Source organism: Mus caroli, chromosome 3 (assembly GCF_900094665.2).
Source record: "Mus caroli chromosome 3, CAROLI_EIJ_v1.1, whole genome shotgun sequence".
NCBI classification, from domain to species: domain Eukaryota; kingdom Metazoa; phylum Chordata; class Mammalia; order Rodentia; family Muridae; genus Mus; species Mus caroli.
The window spans coordinates 81628995-81643144 of record NC_034572.1 but is presented as its reverse complement, the minus strand read 5'-3'; the positions used below and the strand labels follow the sequence as shown (position 1 = coordinate 81643144).

Sequence of the window (14150 nt, the reverse complement as noted above, 5' to 3'; positions counted from 1 at the left end):
TTTTATCCCCTCGCGTGAATTATTAGCTACAGGAGAGAGAGAGGCATCTGCGCGAAGAGAGACAGAAGCAGGTGAGAGGACCTTCCATGACCTTGGCCAGACCCGCTACACTCTGAGGCGCAGCAGGAACGGCGTGACCACGGCCGATCGCAGCAGCTTCCGACGTTCCAGAAGAGGAAGAGGCGGGCGTGAGCTGCGGCCTCGGACACCAACGAATCGGGAGGCCAACGGGAAAGCACGTGCTCGCGAACCAATCGGGCGCGGGAGCCGCCCCTCCGGCTGACGGGCCCGCGGCGGCGGTGGAGTGCCCCAGAGCAGCGGCGGTATGGCGGGCGGGGCCCGCGAGGTGCTCACGCTGCAGTTGGGACATTTCGCGGGTTTCGTGGGGGCGCACTGGTGGAACCAGCAGGTCAGGCCCTTAGCGGCAGCCCGGCGCTCCCCGCAGACAGTACCGGCCCTGCCCCTCCTTCCCCCTCCGCTCAGCCCTGTGAACCCTGCAGGATGCTGCGCTGGGACGCACGGCCGAGGACGAAGAGTCGCCAGGCGAGCTGTGCCCCGACGTCTTGTACAGAACAGGCCGGACACTGCATGGCCAGGAAACCTATACGCCTCGACTCATCCTCATGGATCTGAAAGGTGAGGCGATGGCGAGCTCAGCCAAGTTTTCCCGTGTGGCGTGAGAGGGCCCTAGCATCAGTTCACTTCAGATACCGGATTGGGCATAACCCCCGAGGATGCCGAAAAGGCAAGTTTACTTCAGGATCTGGCTCTGGAATTGTCAGTATAATGTTAAAGCTGCTTGCACTCACACCTACAGGCGGACCACAGCTTGTTTTGTTTCGGTTTTTTGTTTGTTTGTTTTCGAGACAGGGTTTCTCTGGGTAGCCCTGGCTGGCCTCGAACTCAGAAATCCGTCTGCCTTTGCCTCCCTAGTGCTGGGATTAAAGGCGTGCGCCACCATGCCCGGCTGGACCACAGCTTTTGACAGAAGGATGGATTCCATATTCCCTGTCCCATCTAATGTATATCTAAGCGCCATGTGTAGTTGGGCACGCCCTTAATCCCAGCAAAGGCAGGTAGAAGCTCTGAGTTCAAAACCAATTTGTCTGTATTGTAAACCACTCAGGGCTACAAAGGGAGACCTCATCTTGGTCGAGAGGAACTGCCACACCATGTTCCCTGACAGGTGATCAGTTTAGTCTTGATCACATGACCCCCCTCGGTTTGACCTTGCCTTTCATTTCTGGGCAGGTAGTCTGAATACCCTAAAAGAAGAAGGTAACCTCTACAGAGACCGACAGCTAGAGGCTGCAGTAGCGTGGTAAGTATCACTCCTGTGAGCATGGCCCACTGTGTGTACATAGACGGCTGGAGAGCTCTGCAGAGGGATGCTTTCTCTGCTTAATCTCTACTCTTTCAGGCAGGGGAAGCTCACCACACACAGAGAAGAAGCCCACCCAAAGAACCCAAACCTCCAGGACCTTCTGAGTGCAGAGGTGATGATGATGGATGGGGCTCTGTCCCAAACCTTTAAACCTGCTACAAGCACAGTAGCTCTCGGATGCAGAGCAAAGGGTTTCTACTCACTGTAAATGCCGGAGAGGAGTATTTTTTGCAAAAAGCACCGTTGTCTCTGAACTGGCGGGAACCCAAAAACTGGCTCAGAAGTTAAGAGTCGGGCCTGGCTGGGCGGTGGTGGTGCACGCCTTTAATCCTAGCACTTGGGAGGCAGAGGCAGGCGGATTTCTGAGTTCTAGACCGGCCTGGTATACAAAGTGAGTTCCAGGACGGCCAGGGCTACACAGAGAAACCCTGTCTCGAAAAAAAAAAAAGTCAGGCCTGTTCTTCCAGAACTCTGAATTGAGTTCCCAGTGTCCATATCAGGCAGCTCACAGCTGTAACTTCAGTTCCTGGGGTTCTAATACCCTCTTCTGGCTTTGGGTACCTCATGCACATGGTGTACGTAAACTTACACAGATACACACATATACACAGAAGTAAAGATAAGCCCATGGCGGACAAAAACAACCTGGAACTAAAATCTTCTCACCCCTCCCAGGGAGTGCGGAGTAGTGACGGTGCCTGGAGGGCCAAACTGATCCAGAATATCCAAAATGGCAAAGGTGAGATAGCCCTTGATGCTGGACACTGGACAGAGAAGCATCTTGGGCGATGGTTCATCGCATCAGCTGTGTCCTCCCACTAGTCATCCCTGCTACAGATTCCAAAATCCCTTATCCCCACAGAGAACAACATCAAAGTCTGGTCAGACTTCCTCAGAGTCCATCTCCATCCACGGAGCATCTGTGTGATCCAGAAGTACAACCATGATGGGTATGGGGACTGCGGCGGCTGTGAGGCAAAGCTTAGGTCCCCCCAACACTGGATAAGGCTGGGGTCCATCTCACCTGCCCTCCAGAACAGCAGACTGAGGAGTTGAATGCAGGGCTGAGTCTTTTATCATGGTGATTTTTGGCAGTGAGACAGGCCGGCTAGAGGCTTTTGGCCAAGGGGAGAGTGTCCTGAAGGAACCCAGGTACTTGGAAGAGCTGGAGGACAGGCTGCACTTCTATGTGGAAGAATGTGACTACTTGCAGGTAACTGTGTGGCAAGGTGGATGATGTTGGAGTACAAAGCCTCCTCGTCCTAAAGTCCCCCCCCCCCCTTCTTTTGGTCTTCATCTGTCTCCAGGGCTTCCAGCTCCTGTGTGACCTCCATGATGGCTTCTCTGGAGTAGGTGCTAAAACTGCAGAGCTACTACAAGACGAGTATGCAGGGCGGGGAGTCCTAACCTGGGGCCTGCTCCCGGGCCCCTACAGTCTTGGGGTGAGTGGAAGCTGAAAGAGCAAGCAGCAGTTGTTGGGAAAAGAGGATCCCACTGTGCAAGTTGCCTGATGCAAGCCACTCCCATTTCTATTACCAGGAGCCTCAGAAAAACATCTATCGTCTCTTAAACACAGCATTTGGCCTGGTGCACCTGACTGGATACAGCTCCTTCGTCTGTCCCTTATCCCTTGGAGGGAACCTGGGCCTGCGACCCAAGCCGCCTGTCAACTTCCCTTCCCTACATTATGATGTAAGGCTCAAGCTCAGCATCTGTGGCATCTGTGGCATCTGTCCTGTGTTTTCTGTGGCTCTGTCTGTTCCCTCGCCCCTGACTCCATGTGGCTGTGTGTTGCCTAGCACATGCTGGGGAGCCCTTCATAACAGCAAAGAGGTTTTCCAGCTTGAACTTGGCCCCTTAGCGGCTCACGTTTGTCCTGTTTAAGGACAGTCTGATTTCCTTCCCTGGATGTCTGTCCTTCATGTTCTGCCTCCACCTATTTTCCACACCCAGAAGATGCAGTGTTCCCCTCCTGTCCCACTTGACAGGCCACTCTGCCCTTCCACTGTAGCGCCATCCTGGCGACAGCTCTGGACACGGTGACTGTTCCCTATCGCCTGCGCTCCTCAATGGTTACCATGGCTCACTTGGCTGATGTGCTGAGTTTCTCTGGGAAAAAGGTAAGGAGCTGTGTGAGGGGCTGACCCAAAGCTCAGAAAACCCTTTGTAACCTGCGCCCTCCCGGTGTTTAGGTGGTGACAGCAGAAGCAATCATCCCCTTCCCACTGGTTCGAGGCCAGTCCCTTCCTGACATCCTGACGCAGCTTGGAGAAGCCACCCCATGGACCTCCCTGTCTGCATGCGGAGATTCTGCTGGACATCGGTGCTTTGCCCAGTCTGTGGTGCTCAGAGGCATAGACAGAGCTAGCCACACCAGGTAAAGACTGCTGGGTCTTCCAGGCCCCTGTAAGTACTGGGCATGTCTGTTTCCCTAGCATGCCTTCTGACACCCATTTTCTGCTACCATGGACGCCTTACCTAGAAAGCTCTGGACCAGTTTACTTGATGGCCCAAGAATGTATGAATCTTAGCTTATATTCGTGCAGCCAAAGGTAAATGCGGTTTTGTCCTTGCAGTAAACTCAACCCAGGGACACCTCTGCCCTCTGCTCTCCATGCATGCGCCTCTGGAGAAGAAGTCTTGGCCCAGTACTTACAGCAGCAGCACCCTAGAGTCTTGAGGTCAGTCCATATACACCTGCCCTTCCCCAGGCCCCTGCAGCCCTGGCCCCCTGCTCATCACCTCTCTGTCTGCAGTTCGTCACATCTGCTGCTGACTCCCTGCAAAGTGGCTCCTCCATATCCACACTTCTTCTCAAGCTTCAGTCAGAAAGGGCTGGCCGTGGACAGTCCCCCCAAGGGCACAGGTAGGACATGAAGAAAGCGAACATTTGAGCTACATAGGAACAGTTTTACTCTTTCTCTTCCTGGATTAAAAGTGCAAAGAAAACCAAGTTCACAGTTCAGTGTTCCTCTGCTTGACTACGAGCCCCTGGGGAGCACACAGAATGGACAGCACACGCGTCACCGCTGTACCTCCCAGTCAGGTCTACACGTCCCAGAGCAGACCCCAGCCCACTCAGCCTCCCTCTTCTTTCCCTCTGCAGCAGTACAGAGCATCCCTGTGTTTGGAGCCTTGCGTTCAACTTCATCCTTGCACCGGACCCTGGGAGACTTGGCTGAAGAGCTCAGCAGACTTGACCTCCGGCGCTGGGCTAGCTTCATGGACGCTGGCGTGGAGCAAGATGACATGGAAGAGATGCTGCAGGAGTTACACAGCTTGGCCCAGTGTTACCAGGAGGGTGACAGTCTCTCGAACTGAAGTCCAGGGGAGGGTAGTGGGAGATAATTTATAATAAAAGCTGCCGTGCAGGAACCCAGTGTGTAGGGACCTGTTACTTGACATACGCATTTGTACATTTAAAAACACTGAGACCACCAGACTCCTAGGCAAGCCCCGAGCTCCCTCAGTGCTATGTACAGATTGGGCTTGTAGGGTCTTCACCAACGCCCCTGAGAGACGAGCTTTAGAGCCATCTCCATACTTGCTCCGTCCTCAAGGTCTCCACGAGTGAGGTGCGCTCCATCTCCAGTGCTGATGGCTGTAGGGTGGGTCCTGGCAGATGTCACTCGTCTAGCTCCTCTTCTGACAGCAGGTCCCCGTGGTCAGAGAGCTGGTCTGCGTTGCTGGTGCTGGTAGCATCGTCCTCGTCCTCAGAGCTGGCCTCGCAGGCCGTGTGGAAGAGCTGCATGAGCTCTCGGAAGCGGTGGGAAACCTAGGACAGGAAGAGGGCCATGCTCTTACAGTGGGTGGGCAGGCAGGCAGGCGGACGGGGACGGGGACGGGGCGGGGCGGGGGGCAGGGTTGCGTCTTATGTATAGGAAAGAGAACCGCGCACACGCATGCGCACACACACACACAGTATGTGTGTACCTTTAATTCCAGCAATCAGGAGGCTGAGCCAGATGGATCTCTGAGTTCAAGTCGAGACCACCTGCTCTACATTGTTCTAGGCTTTCCAGACACAGTGAAAATGCTGTCTCCAAAGAAACCCCTCCAAAGAAACCCTACCCCAGGCAGGTCAAGCCTTTTTCAGACCACTCTTTAAAGTTGCTGCCTTGATTGTGACTGTGACCCCAGCTGGTCCCATCCTCTCACCTCTGTTCCCATCATCACCTGCCCCTCCCACCTTACCTCAACAGGGGTCTTATTTCCCAACTGCTGAGAAATGACACTGAAGGTGTGAGGCTGTGCTCCCTGCTCCTGGCACATGGTGAGAATCACTCGGTCTGCTTCCCTGTAATCCAGGCAGGATGGTTAGCTCCAAGCTTTTTCGATCTGTATTAAATTCTGCAAATACAACCCATCTATACCTACCTTGTCCAAAGCACCACCTTCTCCCCAGTGGAGCTGACCTTGCTGTTGTTGGCACAAACGGTGGCTTCTGAGGCTTTTGGTAGCACCCCTTCTGGGCCCATGCCTTGTGTCCCACTGTCTTCAGCCAGGACCTCTCTGGCAGTTTTGGGAGCAGCCTCTGAGGCCCTGGCTCCTGATGACTTTTCACAGATAGGGGCCGCCACATGGGCTGCCTCTGCCTCAGCTCTGCTCTCAATGAGCCAATGCTGACTGCCTGCGTTCCCACAAATGTGTCTGCTCCCCATGTCTCTGGTCGTCACGGAAACAGGACTTGGGAGGGGAGCAGGGCGCTCCACAGTTCCTGGCAGCCTCTCAGTTTCTGATGCTTCTCGGTGGGCTGCAACAGCCTCTGAGTTAGCAGCACCCTCTTCAGGAGGTAAGGAGGAGGTGCTGAGGCAGGAGACAACTTCAGGCCCAGCCTGGTTTCTCCTGACAGAGCAGACTACAGCTCCAGTCTGAGGAGGAAGCCGAGGAGTCTCTGCTGAGCAGAGCGCTGGGCCCTCCAACAGCAGCTCCATGGGAGTCACTTCTGCAGGGCACAGCAAAGTACTCCCTACTGTCGACCCTGCTTAGAAGGAATATGAGATCAGGGTATGCACTGGGAAACACAGCCCTGGGGAGCTACAACAATGTAGTTCCAGTAGAGAGGCTGCTCGAGAGAATGGAGCCACTCAAAGGAGGCCAGGGTTGGTAGAATATTGATTACACAAGCCTAGGGAAAGACTTTAGGAATCTGTTTTATTGTTATTTTTGAGACAGGGTCCCACTATGTAGCTCTGGCTAGTCTGGAACTCACTGTGTAGACCATGCGTGTGAGAGACGGGAGTGGGAAAGGGAGTCTCATAGTCTGTCCACGACAGCATGGCACGCCCACCATTGCAAAGCTGTTACAGCAGCTGACATAGCTTGCTGCAGTGTGGGGAAAAGCAAAGGCAGGAGCAGCAGCCGTAGCGCGGTCAGTCACTCACCTGGAGCGGGGGCCTCTCCCTTTCGCGTGGTCCTGCCAGTCTTACTCTGGGTCACCTCCATGTTCTCTTGCTCCTCCTGGATTTCCTCTTCTAACAAGTCCTTGCCTTGCCCTGCTTCCTTACTGCCAGGCACAGTACTGGCCTCGTGGAGGGGGCCGCTGCCCACCAACTCAGGGGGCTCCTTGCTCTTGTAGGGTTTGCTGTCACAGACCTGCAAGGGTGACTCTAGGTTAAAAATGCTCTGACCTTCCTATGTCTCAGGCCTCCCCAAGGCAAGGCCTCTGCTGGTGCTCAGCAAGTCAGCCAGCGTGCTTTTCTAATGAGGACTCTATTTGTGATACCCTCAGCAAGTCAGCCAGCGTGCTTTTCCAATGAGGACTCTATTTGTGATACGCATCCGCTCACTGGGAAGATCCAAAGTTGTCTTTACTCCGTCTTGCTCACAGGCTTATTTGATGAAAAGAAAGGGAAAGCGAAGGAGACAACTGTAGGGCTACCTACACTGATGTCCCACAGAAGCACAGACTTCCTAGAGGACGTCCCCAGACAATCACAAGTCTATGAGGAGATACTTTAACTACAGCTTTACTCTCCATTTCTAGAAGCATTCGTTTTATTCATTTTATGCATATCATGGCTATGCATATTCATTTTATGCATATTCATGCCTGCATGAATGTCTGTGCACCATGTGCCTATGGTGCTGAGTCCAGAGGAAAGGACTGGATCCCCTGGAACTGGAGTTATAGACAGTTGTGAGCTGCCGTGTAGGTGCAGAGAAAAGAAGCAACGGCCCTTGGAAGGCCAGCCAGTATTCTTAACTGCTGAGCTATCCCTCCAACCACTAGTGTTCTGAGACAGGGGCTTTATGTTTGCTCCATGCTATACAGTGTTTGTTTCCCAGCCCCTGGTCTCTGTCTCCCAAGATGTGAACACCATATTCAAATCAAAGACTGGTTTTATTTTTCCTTTAAAAAAAAAAAGCCTACAGCACCCAGTATTCCCAGGTGGTCTCCCATTCAAGTACTAACCAGGCCTCGACCTGCTTAGCTTCCAAGACCAGACAAGATCAAGCGCATTCAGGGTGGTATGGCCGTAGGTCATAGACTGTTTAAAAAGGAAAATGCAGACAGGAAGTTGGGGAGCGTACCTTTAATTCCAGGACCTGGGAGGCAGAAGCAGGTGGATCTCTGTGAGTTAGACACTAGCCTGGTCTAGAGAGTAAATTCCTGGACAGTCAAGGATATACAGAGAAACCCAACTGTAATCCCAGTACTTAAGTAGTGGAGGCAGGAGTCCTAGGCTGACTACATGGTCAATACAGCAAGGGCTACATGAGGCTTTATCTTAAAAATTTTAAATCAACTCAGAAAAAAAGGGAAAAAAAAATCTAAAGCTGAAGATGTAGCTCAATCGGTGGAGTGCTTGCCTACCATAAAAGGAGCCCTGAGTTTGATCTCAGCTACACATAAAATTGAGTGTGGGATTTATGTCCAAAGTCCTAAAACTCAAAACATACAGACAGAAGGATGGTGAGTTTGGGGTCAAGCTGGGTTATGTAACAAGTCACTGTCTCAAGACCAAACAACAAGACAAACCATGACAACAAAAGGAAAAGTCTACCCATGTCCTTTGGCTTTGAGAGAGGGTGTTACCATCCCAGGCTGCCCTCACACTTATGATGTAGCTGAGCATGACCTAGAACTTCTGATCTTCCTGCTTTCACCTCCTTCTCATGTGGAGTTTACAGGCCAGGCATCTGGCTCCATTTTAGATTTTGTAGAAGGGTCCATTTATTTTATGTATGTGCACATGTGTGTACTGCATATAATCTGATGTATATGATCACTTTATAAATTCAAAGAGACACCAACCTGTAGTAGCAAAACAGCACCTATCAGGAGTGTTGGCACACATCTTCACTCCCAGCTCGCAGAGCAGAGGGAGGAGGATGTGAGGCCCCAAGCCCCATGCCAACAAAGCCAACAAAGCCAACAAAGCCCCAGCGTCTGCACAGTGGCAGTGAGGCCTGGGCAGTCCCCACACCAAGCGCCTTTCTCACCTTGCTGCTGCAGTGACAGTTTCTCCTTTTGCTCTTCTTCAGCTTAGATTCGGGACCTCCCTCATGGCAGGAACAGGAACAGTCCTTGGCTGCTTCAGGCCATTCGGTGTCCTACAACAAACCCCGGCTTCATTAGCCGCCCACTCCTTTCAGAAGTGAGAGAAACAACTGAGTTGACAGGCCTCCCACTCCTCCTTGAGAATGTACCACCTTACACTGAGGGGACACTGGTCACAGTCCCTTAGGAATCCCTGAAGAGCCTACAATGATCCAAAGAAAGAGGCATGCCATAGGCCCAGGACAAACTTAAGTCAAACAGATTTTAAAAAAGAAATGCACTGGGGAACTCCAGAGTAGATCCAGGTCACAGACTTTCTGACTCCCGGTGTATTCTCTAAACTCTTAGAAATGACTTTGTACAGTGACTACTCAATAAAGCCAAAACCCGAAAACCGTTATTAACTCGATGCACAAGTTCTCAAGGCCATTTATTTACTCAAAAGCTTTGCAGAGAGACACTAAAGAAATGTGGCTTTACGAGGCTAGAGAAGCTAGCTAGAGGGCTGGAGAGATGGCTCAGCGGTTAAGAGTGCTGCCGGTTCTTCCAGAGGTCCTGGGTTCAATTCCCAGGACCCACATGGTGGCTCACAACCATCTGTAAAGGGATCTGATGCCTTCAAGACAGCTACAGTGTACTCATATACATAAAATGAATGAATAGTTGTTTTTTTTTTAAGAGGCTAGCTAGAGAAACAGCTTGGCAGTTAAGAGAGTGGCTGCTCTTTCAGAGCATCCAGGTTTGATTCCCAGTACCCACATGGTGGCTCTCTGATAGCCTCTTCTGACGTCTATGGGCACCAGGCACAATATGGTTGGTACACAGATGTACATGCAGACAAACATGTAAGCATATAAATTAAATTTAAAAGCAAACAAAAGAAAACCCACAGATTTAAAGACTTCTGATTAGGCGTGGAGGGATTTTCCTTGGATCCCCACACTGGGAAGGCAAAAGTTGGCAGATTTCTGAGTTCCAGGACAGCTAGGGCTACACAGAGAAACAATGTATCAAACAAAACAAACCCCCCACACACCAAAAAAAAAAAAAAAAAAAAAGACAGGCAAACAGTAGATAGACAACATCTTAGGCCAGTGAGATGGCTCAGTGGGTAAGGCACCTGTCGTGAGTGAGGCTTGAGAGCCGGAGTTGAGTCCCTGGGACCCAAATGGCAGGAGAAAATCAACACCAGCTGTCTTCTACCACCAAAAATGTTCCATGGCGTCCATGCATTCCCCATACACACAACATACACGATCGTAAAACAACAAACACTCCCCAGAGTCGCCCACACCTCTAATTGCAGCACCAGGAAGACAGACAGCTAATCTCAGAGGCTAAACTGGTCCATATAGTAAATTCCAGGACCAGTTTAGCTCTACTTACTACAACAACAACAACAACAACAACAAATCTTTAGAAATAAATTAGTTTGGGGAAACTGAAGGGATGGCTCGGTAGCAAAAGCAATTACGTACTGATCTTGCAGAGAAATTAAGTTTAGGAGTCCGCAAAGTAAGAGGCACACAAACCGCCTCTTCCGGTCTCTGTGCGCACCTACATTCACACTGACATTTTCCTACACAGAAACACACTGTTCTCTAAGATTACTACATCTACTACATACACATATGTGCATACATGCACACTACCGTATGTATGGAGGTCTGAGCATAGGGACCTGATTTCAACCTCTTGTCACCAGGCTCTGATCCATCTTAGCCCAAGGCTTTCCTGGTCCTAAGTATGAGCAGCCTCTCCAACTAGAAATAAGTCATACATCAGTGTCCCAACACCGACAGCTGAAGGGTCTCACTCTGGCATTAGCTTGTCTATGCACTTCAGTTACATAAGTAAAACCCGCTGCAGTATTGATATGACAATTTCATGAACTAATTAATAACCTATACAATGCTGTCACATATAATACAACTGCTACATTTGCCAGTTGTAAATTATCATTATTTTTTCCAGGGGAAAAAGTTAAAAAAAAACCCAAAGGTAAGAAACATGGCAGCTCTGAGCTAGGATAAAAGCATGAAATACCTAGGGGTATTTTGTTTGATTGTCTTGTATTTGTTCCCTTTCTTTCTTGAGGTAGGGTTTCACTATGTAGGCTAAGCTACCTTTGACGCAGCACAATATGCCTGCCTCAGCCTCGAGGTGTAGGAATGCCATCATGCCTGGCTGTGACTCCTTCTAATGAGGCTTGATGGGTCCTCCTCCCAACTACTCTGGGACCCTCCACAGCAGCCTTACCTGTGGTTTGTGCCCCATAAGCATCTCCAACCTTAAGACTTGGAGCTATCCTATACATACCACTGATATGTACAAAGTAGAATTCACAGCGTGAAAGAAGCAGCAATTTCCCCCAAAGCATGCATACCTTATCTTGATGCTGAACCCCAATCTCTTTTCGCCTCTTGCTCTTGGAGGCTGTGGACACCTTGGCAGGCTCTTCTTCCTCTTCCACATCAGGGAGTATCACTTCTTCAAAGCCATCAAACTAAATGAGAGTTGGTGGCAGTGAGTAGACTTGGGGACCCAACCCCTGCCCCAGGCAGTCTTCCCCTTGGCAACCTATACCTCATACTCTTTCTCTTCAGTCCAATTGATCTCTTCAAAGTCACCCATCCTGCTAGCTGCTGGGCGCAGATGATCAAAAAAGATGGAGAACTCATCCTGCAGGTGGTCGTGGCCTCTGAGGAGCTGCCACATCTGTGTCTTGAGCTGGGGAAAGTTGTGAAGGCTAAGAAGACATCAGCTGAACATCCCTAGACTGCGCTAAACCAGTCTCCATGAAGCCCACATTCTGCCTTTGACAGAGGCTAACTTTTTTGATTTTTAAATTATTTTATTTTTAAATTAAGTGTGTGTGTGTGTGTGTGTGTGTGTGTGTACACACCGCAGCACACCTGTGGAGCTCAAAGGGCAACAACTTCTAGGAGTCAGTTCTCCCCTTCTACCATGTGGATTCCAGGGAGCAAACTCAGGCAGTGAGTGCGCACAGGCCACTGTGTGCCATGGAAAGTAATTAATTAGCACAAACTCATTCAGGTCTCAGGGGTTTAATTTAAGTCATCAGGCAGCTATCAAGTTTACCAGGTAAGCCATCTCATCGGCCCATGGATCCTATCTTTGATAAATAAGAATTGTCAAACTTTTCCCTGCTTGCTTGCCTACAGCAGTGGGAGTTAGGGAGGGAGGGAGAATATTAGTCACAAATACAATTCCCAAAGACAGTACTTTTCACTCCTGCCTGACTGGTCCCCTGCATAAGCAAACCCTTCAGCACCCACTTTCTTCAACGTCTCTCCTAGAGCACTGATGAGTGGCAGTCAGGCTCTGGATTGTCCCTGTGCTTCATACTATACTATAGTAGCTAAGTCAAAAAACACACTTGCTTTCTGCATTTCCTTAGTTTATGGTAATCCAGAGGGAAATGATATGGAACGCATTAGGCAGGCACAGAAGTAACATTTAGGAGGCAGGACATGGGTGCTGGAGACAAGAGCACTTGAGGGCCCAGGTTAGGTTCCCAGTACACGGCAGTTCACGACCATCTGTAACTCTAGTTCCAAGAAATACAATGCCCTCTTCTAACTTCTACAGGCACGAGGCATGCATCTGATGCACAAAGATGTGCACATAACACACGCATGCACATAGAATCAATAAAGCTAGCGGGAAGGAACAAGCTGCCGGGAAGCGGGACGGGGAGCACCTCGGCGATGTCCTGAGGAACGCAGTCTGCACAGCCCTGGAGAACCTTGATGATCTTCTGGTGGTGGGAGGGGTTCTCAGCAAAGCAGATCTCCAGCTGCCGGAGGAACTTCCGGCTTTTCTCAAAAGCCTGCTGCTCCTCAAACTATCAGAGCGGAAGGAAGACAAGAAAGGAGTCACTACACAGCTAAGCCGGACAGGAAGGCTCTGAGAAGAGCTAAGAGCAATGGGTCAGAGGCACTGCTCATGACAGGTGTCAATTTAAAACCCAAGAAATGGTTATGTGAAAGATTTACTAGATATGTATCTCTCTCATTAGTAGGAGGCTGAGACAGAAGGATTCTAAGGTCAAGGCCAGCATGGGGTTCACATGAGAATTATCTCAAATAAAACAAATAAGATATATATATATATATCTAAAGTTCTTCATTATTTTATTTTATGGATTATAAAATAAGATATTTAAACTTAAGTGGAACGTCAGTGTACAAATTACTTCTACATATAAGCTCATTTGATCCTCAATAGTAATGCCAGAAGGAAGATGGACATTAAATGTATAGTTAAGCCACCATCAAATGAGCACCAATCTGTCAAAATGATGAGGTTACTCTTTATTCCTGTTTCTTTTTCCACCTATCAGAAGAAGAAGACTAGCCTAGAAATGATATTGCATATTCATATTCATTCCCCCCAGCCCCCTTCTCACTCTCTGTGTCTTCCTCCCTCTGCCTCCCAAGCACAGGGATAGTACTTAGGAGTCACCACGCACAACATGTGTTTCCTCCCATTTCAACTCTTAGTCTCCAACTCTTTTTCTTTTTGAAGACAGGCTTTCACTATGGACCACAGAATCCAGAATTCTGAACAGGCATCAGACCTAGGCTGGNCATGAATCAGCAGCAATCATTCTGGCTCAGCTTCCCGAGTGCTGAAATTATAAGCATGTATACACACAGACACATACACACACAAGCACACACACAGACACACACATACACACACCAACACAGACCACACATAGACACTACATACAGACATACACATACACACACACCATCTTCTTGCTCATTTACAATTCTCTAGTCTCTTGCTTATCTTATCTTGTTCTAGTTTTCTATGAATAATTATCATCATAAAAGATAATNTACTATATACTTGACTATTTTTATAATCTTATGTTACAGACTTTTTTGAGACTGAAAACTCTTTTGAGGGCAGAGAAATTAATATCCTTTTAACTGCTATTGTAAGCCTCAAGATTTGTCTGACACTAAACAATTGCTTAGTATAAAGGAGATGGCGTATGACGGCACACGCCTTTAATNCCAGCACTTGAGGGGCAGAGGCAGGAGGATCTCCGTGCAGCCTCGCCTAAACAATGAGCTCCAGGCCATTAGAGGCTACCTAGAAAGTCCATGTATTTAAGAAAAAAAATTTTTTTTTTTGGTTTTTTCGAGGCAGGGTTTCTCTGTGTAGCCTTGGCTGTCCTGGAACTCACTTTGTAGACCAGGCTGGCCTCGAACTCAGAAATCCGCC

The 14150-nt window shown here is 49.6% G+C and overlaps 2 protein-coding genes and 1 pseudogene across 2 annotated transcripts in view; 1 reads left to right on the top strand and 2 right to left on the bottom strand.

Moving 5' to 3' along the window:
* The first annotated feature begins 228 nt into the window (after nucleotides 1–228).
* Nucleotides 229–4759, top strand: Msto1 (misato mitochondrial distribution and morphology regulator 1). The gene is made up of 14 exons (XM_021157591.2): nucleotides 229–409; nucleotides 501–636; nucleotides 1252–1321; nucleotides 1421–1496; nucleotides 2060–2123; nucleotides 2247–2334; nucleotides 2480–2597; nucleotides 2692–2826; nucleotides 2924–3076; nucleotides 3373–3504; nucleotides 3577–3761; nucleotides 3961–4065; nucleotides 4141–4250; nucleotides 4491–4759. Exons 1-14 carry the CDS (start codon nucleotides 326–328, stop codon nucleotides 4703–4705), a joined length of 1671 nt encoding a protein of 556 aa, XP_021013250.1. The 5' UTR covers nucleotides 229–325; the 3' UTR covers nucleotides 4706–4759.
* Nucleotides 4281–14150, bottom strand: part of Gon4l (gon-4 like) — a 79391-nt gene continuing 69521 nt past the window's right edge. Inside the window, exons 9-16 of the mRNA XM_029475537.1 lie at nucleotides 12613–12756; nucleotides 11475–11618; nucleotides 11275–11394; nucleotides 8831–8941; nucleotides 6769–6979; nucleotides 5762–6365; nucleotides 5579–5681; nucleotides 4281–5159 (exon numbers count right to left, since the gene is read on the bottom strand). Of these exons, the coding sequence (XP_029331397.1) occupies nucleotides 5010–5159; nucleotides 5579–5681; nucleotides 5762–6365; nucleotides 6769–6979; nucleotides 8831–8941; nucleotides 11275–11394; nucleotides 11475–11618; nucleotides 12613–12756 (1587 nt within the window). The 3' untranslated portion in view covers nucleotides 4281–5009. The remainder of the gene's footprint in view (nucleotides 5160–5578; nucleotides 5682–5761; nucleotides 6366–6768; nucleotides 6980–8830; nucleotides 8942–11274; nucleotides 11395–11474; nucleotides 11619–12612; nucleotides 12757–14150) is intronic.
* Nucleotides 7751–7869, bottom strand: LOC115030768 (annotated as a pseudogene).